Below are 20,957 nucleotides of genomic sequence, written 5' to 3'. Positions count from 1 at the left end.
ACATTTTGCAAAATTGAGTTCAACCTCGATACCGAGATATTTTTCTAATATCACGAAAACTATATAAAATATAAATTAAAATAAATTATCAATCCTAAATCCCAATAAACATATAATCTAAGAATTAAATAAAAAAAATCAATAACCTTAGTATTCAAAGGGACCAAAACACAAAAAAAAAAAAAAAACATAATGGATTACTCTTGTAATCCACATTGTTTATGGTTGTGGGGGAATAATATTTCCCCCCACACCCTTTAGTTTTTTGCTAAAACATTATCCCATGTTACTCTACAGGTTAGATCAAATATTCTTTTTAAAGATAAAAGAATATATATACAGGTGTTGCTAAGTGTTTTCTAGTAAAAGAAACTAATCATAAACTAAGAATCCAATGCATATCAGACGATATTTTTGTTTTGATATTAAAACAATGACATATTATAAATACATATTTCTTTTGATATCGAGATTACAACATATTAGATCAACTTAGTGAGTTAACATGCCAAATTCATGTTTTGGGTCATAAGAACGTGTTAGCCTCATAAAACGCAAGTTGAAATAAATTATAAAGCTCCATTCTAAATCAACATTATGTTGAAAGATAAAATTATAAAAAATCTAATTAAAAAATGACAAAAAAAACTACCCTAGTCAACTTGGGTTAACCTGCAAAACTTGTGACGCATGTTATAAGACTAAGATAACCCCATAGAAAACATATAAAAAAATACATAGTATAATTCTCAACCAACTCAATATTGAAGGATGAAATTGAAAAAAAAGAAGATAAAAACAACTTGAGCCAACTCAAGTTAATTTGTCAAACTCGTGACTTAGGTCATGAGACTATGATAAGTCCATAGAAAATAAATTAAAAAAACTTTTGAAACCCAATTCCACTTGATCTAATGTTGAAGATTGAAATTGAGAAAAAAACAAATTAAACCCATAAGATTCCATATTGATTAAATTGAAAAAAAAATACAAAATTCAATTCCCAATTAACTTAATTTTGAAGAATAAAATTAAAAAAAATAAATAAGAAAAAAATTGTTGGAGGGTGACATTGAAAAAAACTAAAAAAAAGTAGAGAGAGAGAGAGAGAGAGAGAGAGAAGCATTGTTTCAATAAACAATGCTTTTGTTAGTGGGGTTACAATGATTCAGCCACACATTTTAGGTTTTACTAGCCCATTGACTCGCATTACGTCACGGGTCAAAGCATAATTTTTTTCAAATGCAAAAACAATATACAGGCGTTGCTAACGTTTATTCTAAAAAAATATTTTAACCATGAATTTAAAATCAGCTGCATATTAAAGAATGTTTTTATCTAATATTGAGATAAAAATACATTGGATCTTCCTAGGTAAACCTGGGTTAACATGCGAAACTCGCAAAGATAGTCTTGGAAAAAAAACAGAAAAGCTCAATCTCCAGTTAACTAAATGTTAAAGGAAAAAATTAGTAAAAACAATACTCAGTTTTTTTTAAAAAAAAAAACTAAAGTGAACTCCAATCAACAAACCACATTCACGACGCAAGTCATGCAAGTCATCAGATTCAATAAATTTTATATCTCGGAGATTATTTTTTATTAATAGATTTATACGACGATAAAGCGCATGGGGATTTTTTTTTGTATGAAATATTTTTTTAAAAAAAACAAGGCAGACACGTAAGACTGAGATAGCAAAAGTAGATAATAAATAACAAATGGTAAAATTGCATGTTTTTAGTTTCAAGTTAAATAAAAAAAATAGATTATCTATAACAAAGGGTGAAATTTTATTTTTTGAAAATCAAAGGACAAAAAATAGATTAATAATAATAATAATAATAATAATAATAATAATAATAATAATAATAGCCTAGATGTTATGACTTAATCCATCAAACTTGTGATCTAGGTCATGCACTCAACCGGGTTGAATAAATTTATTTTTTTTCATAAATCTATATCTAACCTAAATATAAAAAAAACATATAAAAAATTGTCAAAAAATAGCCTAGGCACGTAAGCCTTCAAGCCCTGAGCATAGGCACCTAAGCTTTTTTATTTTTTTCTTTTAAAGGGGCAAATGACCTATCATTCACACTTATTTTTTGTTAAAAAATAAGCATACAACAAGGCACTCTGCCAGCCCAAATTCCAACCATCACTATGATAGCTAAAAAAATCAAGACGGTGTGTTTTTTTAACCAAAAAAACCCTTTTTGATCTCATTTTAACCCCAAAAACCCTATAAAAACTCTTAGAACATTTATATACCAAATAATCAACCTAATAAACCTAAAAAACGACCAACTCATAAAATCAAATCGAATAAAATTTCTCATCCTTGACTTAGATATTTATTTAGGCATTATTAAGGTTTAAAACAACCATTATACGACTCTCATAATCGAATGAAACTCATTGACACCAATTTCAACCAATATGATTGTTGTAATAGGTGTCAAGAATGACTTTCTTTCTCTATGTCATACCCTTATATCGAGGTGGGGGCATGACATCGCGGCGACTCTTCCCAGACAGGGGTCTGGCATGTTTTTTTGGTTGGTTGGAGAGTCGCTAACTAGTATTATAGCTACTAGAAACCCTAACTGGTTTTTTCTTCTTCCAAATATTCTAAGCAAAGAATTAGTTGTATAAAGAAAAGGTATTAACACTCCTAATACGCCTTACATGAGGTAAGCTGCATTATTTTTTTATTGTTTGTTATGGTCTGTTGATGTCTATTTCTAGTGGTCTACTTTGGCGAGTTTGCTACAATGACCAAACCCTGGTTTTTTAGGTCAAAGACTCAGTCTCAGAAGGTGAAATATACTCAATTATCGTTAAGGCTTCTTTTAGGGTAAAACTGGAATTTTTGCTACCGCGTCATTTTAAATAATATTTCAGATGAAATTTCTTATGGATTTTCCTTATATTAGAAGTGAATGAGTTGTACTATTCATAATAATATTTTAGATATTAACCCCATACAAGTTTTTTTATCCTTATATTAAAGTGAGTAATAAAAATGTTATCCATAATAATATTTTGGATATTAACCACTTTTAGTTTTTTTTATCCTTATATTAAAATTGAATAATATTTATTATTCCTAATAATATTTTAGATATTAACCATTTTGAGATTTTTTATCCTTATATTAAAAGTGAATAATATTTTCTTGTCAAAAATAATTTTTTAATAATTTTACAAACTTGTTATGAAATCCATGTATTTAAAAAAAAAACATGCAAAAATATTTTAAATTTTCTTTGAAAAAAGATGCTCAAATAACTTTAGGATTTTTGGTCATATGCCAGAAAAAAAATATTTTTTTATTTTTATTTTTTTAAAGCTTTGTTCGGAAAAAAAAACCATTTTTTTCTTGTAACAAAAATTCCCAAAATAAGCTTAATGGATGTTTATCAAACACACCCTTTAAATCAAAATACCCTTTAACAAAAATATGACAAATCAAATAGGGTATTAAAACCCTTTGACATAGATTTGTTTTGTCCGCGTCGACTTGATCTAGCCAACCCTGGCCGAGTTGATCTGATAGGGTTGACTTGAAAATTTTTGGTTCAACCATAAACCAGCAAAAAAATCTTAGTTAGGCCTCAAAACAACCCAAAAACAAAACCAAATTAAAAAAATAGATTACACACCTAAAAAAATACAAAAACTGAAAAATTCTTAAACAAAATGGATCAAACACAAAAAAAAAACCACCAAACATGAACCTAGCAACATGGGTTCCAAATCATACCAAATTTGGTCAATATGGAGGCACATGCATGTTGAAAATCATGCAAGGATCAATAATCTAGCATTCAATCACTTCAAATTTCACTTAAACATCACGATTAAATTAAAGTTTGTTAGTCAAATGAGGGTCAAAATGCAAAAATTTAGAACCAATGATCAAAATGAGTATGCCATGGGTGAAATTGCATGAAATTAAAAGTTTGAAGGCGATTATGAGTGCAATTAAAAGAGATTCGAAGAATAGGGGCACAATTGAAATTTTTTAATCCCAAATCAAAAACCCTAAACGACACATCGTTCAGAATTAAAGAGGAGAATGTGAGTGACATGTCATTTGGTCACTTGGTCTTTGTTTTTGACAATTTTGGTTGATCAAGTTGGCAACTTTAAATGCATTAATGTGAAGTTACAAACTTCCAAATTGAATAAGGTTGGATTCAATTGAAATATGTGAATCTCATCTACCAGCTTCAAGTGGTCTTAGGTGACAATGACGTCAGGATTTCTCTGACGGAGCCTCAAAAATAGACAACCTAGTCAGCTTTTATAGTTTTGGCTAATCAAGTTAGTAACTTCACACGCATGAATGTGTCATACTTGCCCTCCTTCAATGGCTTTCATACTTGCCCTCCTTCAATTATTATGAATTAGCTATTTTTTAATTAATTGAGGTTATTGCTATCTTTTTTATTCTTTTTTGCAAAGTTAAGTTGCTATAATGCCTATAAATACAAAACAACACTTGACCTAGGTATAAGGTTTTTTTTTTTTTTAAAGAATATTCTCTTTTAAAGCTTGACTTTAAGGGTTTAATCATCATCTCAAAGGCAATTTGGTCTTTCACTTAGTGTTGATGATAATTAAAAAAACTATTTTATTTATTTTTTCTCGATTTCATCCATCGATGTTTAATTGGTTGTGAAATAGATTTCATGAATGGTTTTTTTTCCTACTTTGTTTAGGGTTATCATAGTTTCAAACAAATATTTATTTTATGATTCATGCTTGAAGTTTCGAGTTTCTAATTTTTATCGTATATTTAAGTAAAAACTATTTTCAAAAAATTTATTAAATCCAATTAGATTCATGAACTGAGTCATGTATGATCATGGTTATCCAATATTTTATTATCTCAATACTTCAAAAAAAAAACCTTTTTTATTTTTTTTATAAGTTGATTTATATTTTTATTGGTCATTTATATTTTTTTTAAACCCATTAAATTAAATTATTTTATATTAGGTTAATTTTTATATATTTTAATTAAAAAATTATATTAATCAAGGAGTCAGGTTGATAAATTTCAATACTTATCCGGTTTAATAGCATAACTAGAAAATCCATATGTTATTAATGTTTTTTTCATATTTTAAAAAAATTGGTCCCACCTGCGCCAATATACTAAGAATGTAATAAAATCTCTCAAATGTTGATCCTTCAATGTAAAAAGGTCAATTCTGGCATTTCAAAACTTTAGTGAATACTAAAAATCTAAAAATATAGGGATTGATGTGGACATTAAAAACATCTGTGAGGACTACAATATAGTTTACCCTAGATGAAGTTTCTTCTTCTCTAAGTCGGTTTGAGAGATATATATACCTTTCTTTCACTTGAATCAAAGTTAAATTGTGCTGCCTCTCTTCTTCTACTGTTTTGCTCTATCAGTTCTCCTAATCTAAAATTAATTCAATTTAATCCCTATTCAATTGAAAAACTATGGCTCCGGACCTGAACAAGGCGAGCGGCGGCAGCGGCGCATCCAAAAACGAGGCGCCGGTGAAGGCGCCGCCGTCGAAGAAGAAAGAAGAGAAGAAAGATGAGGATTTAGTAAGTTTTAATTACTATAATCCCTTACTTTAGGGTTTACAGTGACGTAGATTTATTGAAAGTTTGGTTCTTTTTTGAATCGATTTGGGGTTTTGCTTTGTAGTCAGAGGAGGACTTGGCATTGAAGCAGCAATTAGAGTTGTATGTGGAAAGAGTTCAAGATCCTGAACCTGGGATTCAAAAGCTCGCTCTCGAGAGCTTGAGGTAATCACTGATTCATTAAAAGTTTTGAACTTTAGGGCTATTTTCTGCTAATTTGTTGATGGTGATGAATTGGAAGCAGTTTGAGACTGTGGAGCTGTTGTGAAGGGTGCGAAATGTTAAAGGACGTGAATTAGGGTTTTTTTTTTTTGGGGGTGGGGGATTGGAGCATCGGTAAGATGGAAATTTGGTAATTTACAGGAGTGCAATTGGTTTTCTTATTGGCATTGTTGTAATTGTACAAGCTTATGGGATTTCTCTTACAATTTAGGGCTATTTTTTTTGGTATTAGCAAAAGTAGAGTTCGACCTGGAAGTTGTTTAGGATGTGTTTGGTAACTGCATGGATATTTATGAGATCGATGGAGGGGAATGTGTGTGCTCTTGGCCACTTAATGAATGGGTGGTCTGGCTTGTTCTTTTTGTTAATATTTATACTGAGTTAAGACTGTGTTTGGTAACTGTGTGTGGACAAATGCTGTAATGTTTGTGAATATATTTCTTCTTGTTCCGTGCAATATTCAAGGGTGAAAATGAATTTCAGCTTCTTGAGTTGTGTATCAAATGATTGACAATATCTTGCATGGCTTCATCTGTGTTGTGTTAAAATAGTAAATGATTACTGGTTAGTATCAAGTTGCAGGACTTAATTCAGTATTGGTATTGACAATGCGTTTATCTTCATTTTTTTTTGCAGACAGGAAATTCGAAGCTCAACAAGCTCGATGACTTCAGTTCCAAAGCCATTGAAGTTTCTTCGAGCACATTATGGAACCTTAAAAGCACATTATGAAAACATGGCTGAGTCTGATCTGAAGGTAAATTGTCAAATTGGATGTTGTCCCTTAATTTCACTCTTAAAAGCTCAGGCATTAACTTGTTTTTTGTTCTGCAGAAATACTTGGCAGATATACTCTCAGTCTTGGCACTCACCATGTCTGCCGAGGGAGAACGGGTATGCCTACATGTTAGATGTTTTTAATGTGTTCCATCTTATTTTCTGGTGATTGGCTTGATTTCTATGCAGGGGTTTACTCAGTCTGCATCTTTGCTCTTGTCACCCATATATTTCCCCCATGATTCCAATTAATGTATTTTGTTTATCATTCTCAAAAAGAAAATGTTTGTTTTGTTTATCACATATTTTTCTCTTGCTTATCATACTTGATGCATGATTATGAATGTTTATTTCTGCACATGTTAATCTGAAGCTCTTGGAGTTCCTTCATGTATATCTTTTTTTCACTTGATGACTTTCAGGAAAGCTTAAAATACAGATTGTTGGGTTCAGAGGGTGATATTGGTTCATGGGGACATGAGTACGTAAGGTGAGATCTTCACACTGAGAACACTCTTCATATCTTACAAGATAAAGTTGAACATGCTCTTTTAGGGCTTCTAATGATGATCAAGGCTTGGTTTATGTGCTGCTGTGATTGTGTTTTTTTATTTTCCCTGAGCTTGAAATTTTAAGTTTTCTCAATCCATAAATGTCTGAAAAAACAGAACTGGCCAATGCTATGTGTATTAGTTTTTGGGCCTGCAATATATTGAGCACAGCTACAAGTTTTATTAAAGCATATTTGTTATGGTAAATTCCAAGAATTGGAATGTTCTTTCTTTTCAAGAGGGTGTCTTGTTCCTTTGATTTCAGTTAATCAGTCCGTCTCTTCTAATAAAATTTATTCCTTGGTCATAAGAAATAAAGCTTGATAATGACTGGCCTTTTCTTTTTTCTTCAACGGCTTTAAAAATTGTGCTTGCATTTTTGTGTTGCAACATTTTCTTTGGACTCAGTCACCCAATTTTTTTTTTTTTTTTTTGTGAATTACTAGTATTGCTTATTTTCCTGAATGAATTTTGTATCAATCTGCAATGCCCACAACATATTATGTAATCTTTCTTTGTTTTTTTATATTTTTTAAACAACCTACTGGAGTAACTGGACAGAGAAGTTCGTTTAGCATTTAATAGTTGTGAAGACACACAAGCAGATACATATATTTGATGCATATGGATCAATCTTATCATCATGAATTTTTTTGTCGGCAGGAACTTGGCTGGAGAAATTGCTCAAGAGCATACAAAGCGACAGGTTGGAATTTAATTATGTAGTGATACTCTTGAAAATTGAAATGACTAGTTAAGCAAAAAAGAAGAAACAAATTCATGGTGATGATGACACATCTACTGACTTTTCAGGCAATGATAAGGGTATTCACTTTGATGTATACTTTTAGTTTAAAGTATACTTCAAAAGTAGGTTTACAGTTTAAAGCATTACTATGCTATCTGGAGAATCACATTAAAAAAGCATGATGTCTCTCTCTATTATAATTACTACGCAAATATTCTAGTGTTTGTTCCTTTAGCATTAAGCTTTTCATTGCCTCCACTGTGGCTCTTTTATAGATTGGCACCATACCTCAGGTCATGATGCTCAGAGCTGTTTTGTATTTAATTGTGAAGAACTTGCTCTGAACTCTGGTATTTGTTCCCAGTTTCATACCAATTATATTTGTGCTGCTTACAGACTGAAGAGGCCTCGGTTCATGATTTGATTGAGCTTGTACAACAGATTGTTGCTTTTCACATGAAGGTACTCTTTAAAATCAACTTTTGAGATTGGTTCCCTTAAATGGAACATGGATGCAATATTGAGTCTTGATGTACACATAAGTACCAAGTTTGTTCTGAAAATATCTAATTACCGTTAACCATAGCCCCACATCATGAGAGGCTAATTGTGTGTTTTAGATTTAACAATTTTTTTCTGTTTTAAAGCACAATGCTGAACCCGAAGCCGTGGACCTATTAATGGAGGTAAAACACTGTTATTTCTTCAATCTTAGCATTCTTTTATGAATTTTCTTTTCTTCCACTGAGCTTTAAATATTTTGATTTGACTAAATCCAGGTTGAAGATCTTAATATTTTAAGTAAGCATGTGGATAAAACAAATTTCAAGAGGACTTGTCTCTACCTCACCAGTGCAGCAAAGTGAGTGAATGACAGTCATGATTTTACTCAGGCTTGTTGATCGATAGTTTCAAAGAATAAATATTTTCAGACTTATGTTTTTATAGAATCTTATCACAAAACAAGTCTCATAGTATCTTATCATTATTTAATTGCATCAATTTTCAAGTAAATGCTCATGTATATGTATTTTAAGTACTAGAAATGTTTGAAAGTAAGCCCAACTTTAGACCAGTTATCATATTGAGTGGTGAAGAATTAAAGAAGAGAGAATCTTGTGAAATACATTTTTTAAGTTCACTTCCAATTCTTCTCTCTGAGTAGAAAAAAAATTTATATATAATAAAAAATGTCTTTCAAAGATCAATCTCCTGACCCATGTTCTATGCTGAATAGCAGATCATGTGTGCCTTGTGTTGACATTTCATTTTGCAATATTTTGCAGATACCTTCCTGGACCAGATGATTTGGCAGTTCTTAAAATAGCATATGAGATATATCTCAAATTTGGAGAATATGCTAGTGCACTTCAGATTGCATTATTCCTCGATAACTCGCAGGTTTGCTTATTTTTTTGATTTTATTAATTCAAGTAAGCTTATGTATGAGTCATTTATATCTAATGCAAATACATATTGAGTCGATTATGCATAAAAAGTAATTGCGCTTTAATTCCCAATGACTCTGTATGGTGGCAGTATATCAAGCAGGTTTATATATCTTGTGATGATCTGCTGCAAAAGAAACAATTTTCTTACATCCTTGCTCGACATGTAAGTTTATAAATGTGTAATTACATTAGTTTTGTGGCAATTATTGATATGTTTGTACTTGGTGGTTAACTGGCATTTCATTTTTTCAGGGCACTGCTTTTGAGCTTGATGATGATATATCTGCAGATGATGTGGACAGGGAAGTATTGGAGGAAATAATCAACAACACCAAATTGACTGAGGGTTATCTTACCCTTGCTCGTGACATTGAGGTCATGGAGCCCAAATCTCCTGAAGACATCTATAAGGTTTGGACTTTTGATGGTCTATGTGGTGCTGGAATTAGATTTTAACTAATGGTTCTGATGGTTTTATATTATGTAATTCAATCATGCATGTCTTTTCTACCCCAACTTCATGATTTGCTCCCTTGCTTTCTGTTAGGCACACTTGCTTGATGGTCGTGCTAGTGCTGGTGCTAGTGTTGATTCAGCCAGACAGAATTTGGCTGCTACATTTGTTAATGCATTTTTAAATGCAGGATTTGGACAGGTAAACATCTTTTATTTTCACATGCAAATGCTTGAGGTTGTTGGTTATGCTGACATTTGTTGCTTATATTTGTAACAGGATAAGTTAATGACACCTCCAACAGACTCTTCAAGTGGTGGTTCAGGAAATTGGCTTTTCAAGAATAAAGATCACGGGAAGACCAGCGCTGCAGCAAGCCTGGTATGCTTTTGTACTTTATATGATTTACTAAGAATTCAACCTGCCTGCAGCAAAATTCTCATGAATGTTACCCTTAACAGGGTATGATTTTAATGTGGGATGTGGACTCTGGGCTCGCTCAACTTGATAAGTATTTCCACAGCAATGACAACCATGTGATTGCCGGTGCACTACTAGGGGTTGGAATTGTCAACTGTGGTATCAGAAATGACTGTGATCCTGTGAGTTCTCCTAATTCCAGTGCCAGAGAAGCGTAATTTGTCACCTATCAATTATCTCTCTCTCTGACTTAATTTCTTTTCTCAGGCACTGGCACTTCTTGATGATTTTGTTGATAAAGAAGATCCATCTATCCGAATTGGTGCTATAATGGGGTTGGGAATTGCATATGCTGGTACTCAGAATGAGCAGGTGAGCTTTCTTTTTCTTGCTGATTAATATGGAGTCCATGACAGTTATTATCTTTAGTAGACTAATAATTTTTGTCTTTTGCCTTGGTGTGATGTAGAGATTGTAGCTCCATGATATTGGCTGTGTATTTTATTAGCCATCTTGTATTCAGTTTATCAAACCTGCTATTGATTCACTAAATTATCATTCTGGTTAGGAATGTATAAAACATTTGTTTAGTTAAAATTTATCCTTGAGCCTGTGAATGTTGTATTAGAGCGAAATATGTGTTCTCATATGATTAGAGGCTGACAAGTGTGTTGTCATTTGATTTCTTTTGCGTATGTTATTGACAGATATGCAGTAAATTGTCCGGGATACTTAGTGATGCAAAAGCTCCACTTGATGTAATAGCATTTTCTGCAATCTCATTGGGCTTGGTTTGCGTTTCTTCGTGCAATGAAGAGGTTGCACAGGCTATTATACTTGCATTAATGGACAGGAGCGAGTCAGAATTGCAGGAGCCCCTTATTCGATTTTTGCCTCTTGGCCTTGGTCTCCTATATCTTGGGAAGCAGGTAATCGCAACTCGTGGAGGCTCTTATAGAATCCAATATTACTTCCCAACTCCATGTATTGTTATATCTAGTATTGTTGCCAGATTTGTATGGGTTTCATTTATTGTGCATCTGATGTTGTCTTCCAATGAATCTGTGGAACACTCTTGTAATTTCAATTACCATTGTTTTTCTTTTTTTCAACAGGAAAGAGTGGATGCCACTGCAGAAGTGTCGAAGACATTTAATGAGAAAATAAGAAAGTATTGTGATATGACACTGCTTTCCTGTGCCTATGCCGGGACTGGGAATGTTCTTAAGGTATTTTATTTAATTCATGTAATGATGCTGTTATATTAAGTCTTTTTTTCTTAGGCACTACTGGCCTTTCTTGCAGGTTCAAAACCTTCTGGGTCATTGTGCTGAACACCTTGAGAAAAGTGAAACTCATCAGGGACCTGCTGTGCTTGGGATTGCTATGATAGCAATGGCTGAGGAATTGGGCCTCGAAATGGCAATTCGCTCTTTGGAACATCTGTTGCAATATGGGGAGCAGAATATTCGTAGAGCAGTTCCTTTGGCCCTTGGACTCCTCTGTATTTCAAATCCTAAGGTATAAAATTATCTTTGAATTGACCTGAAAGTTTACCTCTTTGCTTGTGCATTTGGCTTTCTTTCTATATGCCCACAGTTTGAGGAAATAAACAGTTGGCATGTTTTTCTTGTACTATTTTTTTTTAAAACATTTTTTCTTGTGATTACTGATCCAAATTCTTACTCATTGAGTTGCCTCTGAGAATGATACACAGGTGTTGTTTGCTGATGATGTTTATTTCATTTCGGTTGCCTATTTATGTGTCAGGTTAATGTTATGGACACATTAAGTAGACTCAGCCATGATACAGATTCAGAAGTTGCAATGGTATGACAGAGCCAGCTTTGGTTCACGGTACAAGTTTATTCTGTTGCTTACCCTCTAAAAGTTGTTATATTTGTTCAAATATTGCAGGCTGCAGTTTTTTCCTTAGGTTTGATAGGTGCTGGAACCAACAATGCTCGCATAGCTGGAATGCTTCGCAATCTTTCGAGCTATTATTACAAAGATGCCACCCTTCTTTTCTGTGTAATGCTTCTTCTAAACAAGTCTTCAGTATTGTAATTCTGCTGTTGGGATTCTTCAAAGATTGGTTGACTGATTTCACTTGGCCTCTGTAGGTGCGAATTGCCCAAGGTCTCGTACACTTGGGGAAGGGCCTGCTGACCATCAATCCATATCACTCTGATCGCTTCTTACTATCACCGTAAGTAATCTCTTTTTATAGAAAATTGACTTCCCTGGAATTACTTGATGAGATTGAATATGAGCGTTATTTTTTTTTCTCCCAACAGCACCGCGCTTGCTGGTCTAATAACCATGCTTCATGCATGTCTTGATATGAAGGCCATCATTTTGGGGAAATATCACTATGTCCTCTACTTCCTTGTTTTAGCAATGCAGGTTTGTTCAAGTCTGGACACATCGACCTATTTCTTATTTGCTTCCTTTTTGTCTATTGAATCACTGGCTTCGTACTCTTACCAGTTTATTTCTTTTTGTGGCCACAGCCAAGAATGTTGTTGACAGTGGATGAGAATCTCAAGCCTTTATCTGTACCTGTTCGAGTGGGACAAGCAGTTGATGTTGTTGGTCAAGCTGGAAGACCCAAGACCATTACTGGTTTCCAGACCCACTCAACGCCAGTTCTTCTGGCTGCTGGTGATCGGGCTGAATTGGCTACCGAGAAGTGAGATTTTCTCTACAAAATCACCATTAGCTTTTCTGTTATTGTTTGATAGTACTCTAACGATTACTTCTCCTGCAGGTATATTCCCCTTTCACCCATTCTTGAAGGGTTTGTCATATTGAAGGAGAACCCAGATTACAGAGAAGATCTGTAGTTGCTCACTGGGATTTCATAGAGCTTCTTTGACAAAATACGAAATTGCAGACCTTGCCTGATTACTTCAAGCCTGGGATTTTCAGCAAGGTTTGAAGTTGTATGCACATTGCACGTCAACTCCGCCCCGTCTCCCTCTTTCTCTGGTTTATGTAGCGAACATTGTAGATTAGCAGGAAACAAACTCACACTTCGCATTCTGAGTGGGAGAATTTTACCCAAATGCATCGGAACTGTTGACCTATCTGCTTGATAAATGGAAAGCGGGGTATCATGCTTGTGTTAGGATACATTTCCCCCCCTTGTTGCTTTTTATGGTTAATGATGATATTCTAGCAATTTACTACTCCGGATGAATATGTTAGGGATTTTTCTCCGCTTTTTAATTAAGTTTGTGATAAGACTCAAGTGCATTTATTAGGAACTTGATCTTCATTCTTGGTTATTCAATGCTCTCATTTTGTTCAAAGCAATGAACAGAGCATGAACCCAACTTGAAATCTAAGCTTTCCTTGTCGGTGGATTGATGATCAGTTGCAAGATGCATTAAGTGCGTAGTTTGCCTCAAAACTGAAGGGTGATAATAGATGTTGGTGTGGCAAATTAAGAGTTTACGTTAGCAGTTAATTTATTTTTTAGAAATAGCACAATTAAAATATTCAGGAAAGTAACACAGACATGGTTGCACTATTTTTAAATTATAATTAGCACAATTAATTTTTCATTTTTTAGAAATAGAGTACAGTTGAAAAGAATATTTAGAAAAATAGTTTGGAGAGACAGAAAAATAGAGTGCATAGATGATATCGAATCTTGTATAAAGGAGGCTGTATGTGCTGTGGACTTGCTATTATACTACTTGTGTGGACTTTTATTTAATTTATTTTGTTGTGATTATTTTATGATACTAGTGCTTTTGTCATAGAATTTAGATGTATTAATGATTTTTCTTCTTTTCTTTTTCTCTCCCCTTTTTATAAATGACAAAACTGCAATATTTTTTTTTGAAAGCTATGCTATTAAAAATAAAAAAATCGTTGATGCTATTTCCTGGTAACATTTGGACAACAACATCAAAAGAAATTGCTACGGTAACGTTTTAAAAAAACAAACCGAATAAAATAAAATAAAATTATTTAATTAATCAATTAATTCTATTTAATTTAATAATAAAATTATTTTTAAAAAATAAATTTAACAAAGAACAATAAATAAAAAAAATAAAAAATAACTTAATTAAATAAAAAAAATAAAGGATAGAACAAAGGCCAAGAAATGAAAAATAGCTTAATTTTTAATTAAATAAAATATTAAAAAATAAAATTAAAAAAAATATTAATAAAAAAGTAATCTTGGTCAAACCTCCTAAAACGAGGTTAATTTTTAAAGCTTGTATCCTATAAAATCTTAAACACAGACTTAACTAAAAAACTTAAATTTAAATCAAATAAATGTTAAAAATGAAATCAATGAAATCAGGTAAAAGAAAAAAAAGCCAATCTAGAAAATTTTGCAAAGAAAAAAAAATTCAATCAAAATAATGAGAAAAAAATCTAATAGAAAAAAAAAATCATGGAGTGAAATTAAAAAAAAATACAATTCTAAAAATTATCTCATATTATAAAAATAACAATTAAAAAATAAAGTTTAAATTTGATAAAATAAAAAATTAAATGAGGATGAAATTGAAATAAAAATTTAATTTTATAAATAATTTTAAATAAAAAAAAATTAAGAACTAAATAAAAAAAATTGAGTTGATTTGAAAAATCAGGAGAAAAGAGGGGAAAGAAAGAAATGAAATTTAAATATAAGAAGCCCATGTTTAATCCATCAGCTTATTAACTTGAGCTCAGGCCCGTTAAGCTTTCCGGGCCACAGCCTTTATTTTTCTCCCTCTCTCTTAGCTTCGGGGTTTTAGCTAAAACCACACGGTCTCTCTTTCTCTCACTAGGGTTTTTCTCTCTCTAACAACCCAGCTGAACCAGATATCTCTCCATCTCTTCCATTAATACTTGAACTGTAAAATTGAAACCCTAATTCACTATGAAAGTGAAAGTAATTTCACGATCTACCGATGAATTCACTCGAGAACGTAGCCAAGATCTCCAAGTAAGCTCCTTTTCTCTCTCTCTCTCTCAAAATCCCCAATTTTTTGTATCAATTCATTAAATTTTTCAAAACCCATCTTTTAAAAATTCCTTTTCTTTTTTGTATCAGTTGATTTAACAAAAAAACCCCAATTTTGAATCGGTTGATGAACTGAAAGGGTATCTATAAAAATCCCCAATTTTGTATTAATTGATCTTTCGGAAAGTAACCCTTTATTTTTCTGTCTGAGATTTTACTCGTTCTTCAACTTTTTTTCTATTTCTCTTTTAAAAACCTCATTTGTGCTTTTTTTTTCTCGCTCGGATTTGGATTAGAGAGTGTTTCACAATTTTGATCCGAATCTACGAACACAAGAGAAGGCAGTGGAGTACCAGAGGGCACTTAATGCTGCCAAATTAGATAAGGTAATGTTGATTCTTTTATTTTATCGAATAGGATTTGTTTTGTTTATCTGGTGTTTTTTATTTGTTCAAACTGGTTAATTTGGTGTTTATTTGTTCTTATAGATATTTGCAAGGCCGTTTATTGGAGCGATGGACGGTCATATAGATGCAGTTTCGTGTATGGCGAAAAATCCGAATTACTTGAAAGGGATATTTTCTGGTTCTATGGATGGAGGTATTTCGAAATATTTAGTATTTCTAAGATTATTATGTGATTTAATTTATCATTTAAATTTGACTCTTAGAATAGTTTGTTTCAATTTTTTTTGCTTAAAATAAGTATGATATTTCTGATTTTTCATTGTTTTTGGGATGTTTGCAGATATTCGCCTTTGGGATATAGCTAATAGGTAACTTCCTGCTGTATTTTTCAATTTGAAGTTTTTACTTCTTAGATTAACTATAAGCCATGCTAAGCTTCTTGCATGTTGGATTTTAACCTGAATGGAAGGGGAAAGAACTGGTGGTAGCTGTGAGACTGTTATAGCCTTTTTATTCCTTTTTCTTTCCATATGAATTGTAGGCCAATCTATGGCAAATTGGACTGTTGATTGATCTTTATTCCTCTGGGCTGAAAATAGGGAAAGAAAAGGACAACAATGAGTTATTGCTTAGTACCATTATGTGTCACAAAGGCATGTAATATAATTGAGCTTTCGGAGTAATAACTATGCAGGCTAGCTTTTTAAGATGAGTATAATAATACAATTTCAATGTTTAACTGCGTTTGGCCACTTTTGTGGGTTTGAAATTGGCAGAAATGTATGATAAATGATCAGGCTTCAGAGGAACTTGTTGTGCTTATCAATTGATTGATCATTATAGTAGAGCAATCTTTCTATGAATACTATGTTTAAAGATCCCTAGATCAATTCTGAAAAGATTTTTTTTTTAAAAAAAAAAACTGAATCAGGTCCTGCTATATGTTTTGGTTATGCTTTTGGTGGATCGCTTGTTGAGAAATTGATATTATGCATGTGATGATGTTTGACTTATGAGATTTGAATCAACAGGAGAACAGTTTGTCAATTTCCTGGTCACCAGGGTGCTGTAAGAGGTTTGACTGCCTCTACAGATGGGAGTACTCTTGTATCTTGTGGAACTGATTGCACGTAAGATTTATATATTTTTAAGATGAAAAATAAGTTTTTGAATCTGAATGCTTTGTGGTATCTGGATGTATCTTTCATTTCAACCTAGAATTTAACTCACATTTTAGTGAACTTGTTGCTTCAGTGTCAGGCTCTGGAATGTTCCTGTAGCTACTATTATGGATTCAGACAACTCGTCTGACTGTTCATCTGAGGTAATGCTTTTTTGATATAGTTAATCATATATTGATCAAATTATCTCCTCTTTCTGCATATCCTGAGAAAATTTCTACTTGTATCTACAGCCACGGGCAGTTTATATGGGGGAAAATGCATTTTGGTACGATATAACTTCACTTCTGGGATATTTGTTCTCGTATATATATCTAATTTAGGTGTGTTTGTTTGAACATCTCTCCTATTCTGAACTCTTCTTGCTATTTTCAGGGCTGTTGACCACCAATGGAATGGTGATCTCTTTGCCACTGCTGGTGCTCAAGTAGATATTTGGAATCATAATAGGTTTTGATCTCAACTGGTTTCTTTATTTCTATCAAGTGCACAAGCTATCTCAATTATATTCTCTAACATACCTACCATAATTAGGTCTCAACCAGTGAACAGCTTTAAGTGGGGAACAGACTCAGTTATTTCTGTCCGATTTAATCCAGGGGAACCAAATCTCTTGGTAACATCAGCAAGGTATGCACGCACAGCTAACCTTTAAGGTCTGTTACTGTGAACTTGATAGTGTGGATACTTGACTCAGAGCATGTTTTAATCCTGTCTGTCTTGTTTAACTTTAATATGGAAAGTCTAAACAATTCAGCAAGCACATGAACTACTATGAGTACAATATTCTTAACACATGTGAGCCTACTTGGGATTTTAAGATGGAAACTAGCTCAGCCAAGTTTGATCCCAAACTTGGGCTCATCTTTCCCCACTCCCAAATGTGAATAGAACCTCGACTGTCAAGATTTGTGACTAGCTTTGATGTTTCAGTTGTGTGAATTCAGCCACATTTAGGTTCTTAAGCACCTCATGAAGTTTGGGAAACAGAAATAATTGATTTGTTCGAGATATTTGTGCTTAAAGAAAGTGTTTTTATCCATGTTCAACTTTGGTCATTGGACATAGCATTTAGCAGTATGGAGAGTTAGCTTTTTTTTTTTTTAATGATGCAAAACCAATGGACCCTTGAGTCTAAAGGATTCCCAAGGATCTTGTTTCATTTCATGATATGTCCTCAAACCAATACCAAGTTACCATATCTTATTGGGGCGAATGCTTTATATTCTTGTGTTTGTGCATAAGCTGCATATTCTATGGTGCTTTTGACTTTCTTCCCTTGTTAGTGACCACTTATATTTGAGGACATTGAGGATGACAGATCCTTTCACCCTTAAAAGATGGACAGTGTACATTGTATGTGGATGTTAACTGGTTATTTACCTTGTATAGGTTTTTCATAGTCATGCATGTGTCACTCAACAGCTTGCACACTTGACAGCATTAAACGAAACATATGCTTATTTGAAGTGTATTTTTCTTTTTGTAGTGATCGCAGCATAATATTGTATGACTTGCGTGTGTCATCTCCAGCAAGGAAACTTATTATGAGGGTAAGTTTAACTATTTATCAGCATGAAGTTCAATGCATGGTTATGATCTTAGATCTCCTGTTTGCATTTTTTGATGAGCTATTTACTTTTTTTGTTGTCTGAGTGAAGTAAATAAGACAAGTGATTTTATTTTATAAAAAAAAACCTCACTTTTCATAAAGATGCATTCTGTCACTTCTTAATTCACCAACTCTTGACGAGGTTTGAAAAGTTATATGATAGCATAAGAATTCAGTCAAGTTTGTAATTCAGGGAGTAGTGACCTAGTTCCAGTGGCATACAATTTGTTCAAAAGCCAGAGATGTGGTATCTTTCTACTCTAAGTTTCATGCAAGCATTGGCAATTCGCAAATCTTTTTATTGATTTTTGTTACGAAGTGTTCCATTGTTGAGGTGATTTCCCAGATATTATATGTCTCTTAAATACTTCTAATTTATTCAGTCTTTAGTTCAAGACTCATCATACTGTGATTGTTCGATGCTAATGTGCTTTCTTTTTTCTTCCTGCAGACAAAAACTAATTCTATTTCTTGGAACCCAATGGAACCCATGAACTTCACAGCTGTAAGCACATGAACTGATGCATTCCTTAGAATTTAAATTTTTAATTTGAGCATTTTTTAGAATAATTGGGTGGTTTGTATGATCTTTGATATTTTAGCGCTATCAGATACTAACTTGATTAAAAATTTAAATCTTATTCATAGGGTGATCTGCTTCATAGAGTTGAATACATTGCATTCTGTTAGGATTTACTCGTTATATTGCATAATGCTGCAGGCAAATGAGGATTGCAACTGCTATAGCTATGATGCCAGAAAATTGGAAGAAGCCAAGTGTGTGCACAAAGATCACGTTTCTGCAGTGTAAGATGGCTGGTGTTTGAATTCTGAACTTATAAGTTTTCTGTCAATTTTAGCGATGACCAAAGAGATTGTTTGTTAACACCAATTATTCACTTCCAGGATGGATATTGATTTCTCGCCAACGGGTCGGGAATTCGTAACTGGATCCTATGATAGAACAGTGAGTTGCATTTGAGCAAATTCTGCTTCATTTAGTTAACTTAGTTAATGAGGCTGGGTTTTATGTTTAATCAAGCTTCTTGTTTTTGCAGGTTAGAATTTTCCAGTATAATGGAGGTCACAGTCGGGAAATCTATCACACAAAGAGAATGCAAAGGTTTAATTGAATTTGTAGTCCTTATTAATGCTTTTGGTCTTGTATCTTGTTGATTGATCATAGGATTTTTTTTGTTGGTGTCTTGTTATATTTGTATCTTGTCACTTAAAAAATGAGGCCTTTGTGCATGACCCAGCACTTTTTTGAGGTGTCCAAAAGAAGATTCAATTTTCATAGTGCTCATTTTCTGTCTGAAATATGTAGGGTATTCTGTGTCAAGTTCAGCTGCGACGCAAGCTATGTTATTTCAGGAAGCGATGACACAAATCTGAGGTTATGGAAAGCTAAAGCATCAGAACAATTGGGAGTTGTAAGCTTCTTATTTGTTACACACATTTTAAGTTAATTCTTGCATATTTTCCTCAGTGCTGCTGAGTTTTCAGCATTGCCACCACAATGTCTATATTGATTATGTGTGTGGTGATGCTAACTGAGCTGCTGAAGCAACGCAAGATATGATGGTGCACTGAACCTTTAAAAAAGTGATGATTTTATTATTGAAGCACAGATGAATATTTAGTTGTACAGTTTAATTTCTTCATGAGCTACATTTTTCTATAAAAAATTGTGCAATAATGTCCCATATCTCAATCACAACCCATCCATTTTCTATTCTGCAGCTACTGCCAAGGGAACAGAAAAGGCATGAATACAACGAAGCGCTAAAGAATCGCTACAAGCACCTTCCTGAGGTCAAGCGCATTGTGAGGTAAGGGGATTTTAGCTCCTAAAAATACTTGTATATCCACAAGAAGGATACTAGTCAGTATTGACTTGGAAAACTTTGCCGCTAGCTAGTGTTGGTTGCTGATTTTTCTGTGTTTTGATGGCAGGCATAGACATTTGCCCAAACCTATATACAAGGCTGGTGTCCTTCGCCGTGTAATGATTGAAGCTGAAAGGAGGAAAGATCAAAGGAGGAAAGCTCACAGTGCCCCGGGAAGCATTGTAACTGAACCAATGCGAAAAAGAAGAATTATTAAAGAAGTTGATTGAGTCATGTATGTTGGCTAGAGTATCTCCAGTTGGATCTTACACAGTCAAGTTTGCTCCTCGGCTTAAAGCTAGCACCTTAACGTTTGTTTTATGTGATCCCAAATTTTGCCGATTCTTTCATTGTAATTCAAAGCGAGAAGAAACCATGTGAGGTTGAGGGTCGAGAGAACCAGCTCCATTGATGCACCGTAATGTTAATTGTCATATGATAATTTTGTGGCTAATTTTTGGCATGATTGTGGCTAATTTTTCTTCAGTATATTAGCTTTCTCTAGTTACTGTTATGGGTTTTTACATCCTCTTCTCACCCTCCCAAAGTAAATGAAATAAAGAGATTCCCCCAGAGAGGAGATGGATAGAATGATTCGTTTCTTTCAAAATACCAACCTCGACAAAAGCA

General features: G+C 33.2%; 2 protein-coding genes across 2 annotated transcripts; both read left to right on the top strand.

Moving 5' to 3' along the window:
* The first annotated feature begins 5,385 nt into the window (after positions 1-5,385).
* On the top strand, positions 5,386-13,509 carry LOC133671326 (26S proteasome non-ATPase regulatory subunit 2 homolog A-like). The gene is made up of 25 exons (XM_062092048.1): positions 5,386-5,601; positions 5,705-5,805; positions 6,499-6,619; positions 6,697-6,756; positions 7,062-7,129; positions 7,854-7,896; positions 8,335-8,400; positions 8,586-8,624; positions 8,718-8,800; positions 9,225-9,339; positions 9,478-9,552; positions 9,642-9,800; positions 9,937-10,044; positions 10,123-10,224; positions 10,305-10,445; positions 10,531-10,635; positions 10,971-11,192; positions 11,379-11,492; positions 11,569-11,784; positions 12,034-12,093; positions 12,181-12,294; positions 12,387-12,472; positions 12,561-12,669; positions 12,777-12,955; positions 13,034-13,509. The coding sequence occupies exons 1-25, from the start codon at positions 5,491-5,493 to the stop codon at positions 13,107-13,109; spliced, it is 2,673 nt and encodes an 890-aa protein (XP_061948032.1). The 5' UTR covers positions 5,386-5,490; the 3' UTR covers positions 13,110-13,509.
* Positions 13,510-15,017: 1,508 nt separating this feature from the next.
* On the top strand, positions 15,018-20,816 carry LOC133671327 (uncharacterized). The gene is made up of 17 exons (XM_062092049.1): positions 15,018-15,220; positions 15,535-15,624; positions 15,727-15,838; positions 15,986-16,013; positions 16,677-16,775; positions 16,900-16,969; positions 17,060-17,094; positions 17,202-17,276; positions 17,361-17,456; positions 18,316-18,379; positions 18,890-18,943; positions 19,160-19,245; positions 19,345-19,405; positions 19,497-19,561; positions 19,766-19,871; positions 20,182-20,270; positions 20,395-20,816. The coding sequence occupies exons 1-17, from the start codon at positions 15,155-15,157 to the stop codon at positions 20,555-20,557; spliced, it is 1,359 nt and encodes a 452-aa protein (XP_061948033.1). The 5' UTR covers positions 15,018-15,154; the 3' UTR covers positions 20,558-20,816.
* Positions 20,817-20,957: the final 141 nt, after the last annotated feature.

Source organism: Populus nigra, chromosome 13 (assembly GCF_951802175.1).
Source record: "Populus nigra chromosome 13, ddPopNigr1.1, whole genome shotgun sequence".
NCBI classification, from domain to species: Eukaryota; Viridiplantae; Streptophyta; class Magnoliopsida; order Malpighiales; family Salicaceae; genus Populus; species Populus nigra.
This window is presented reverse-complemented; position numbering and strand designations above follow the sequence as displayed.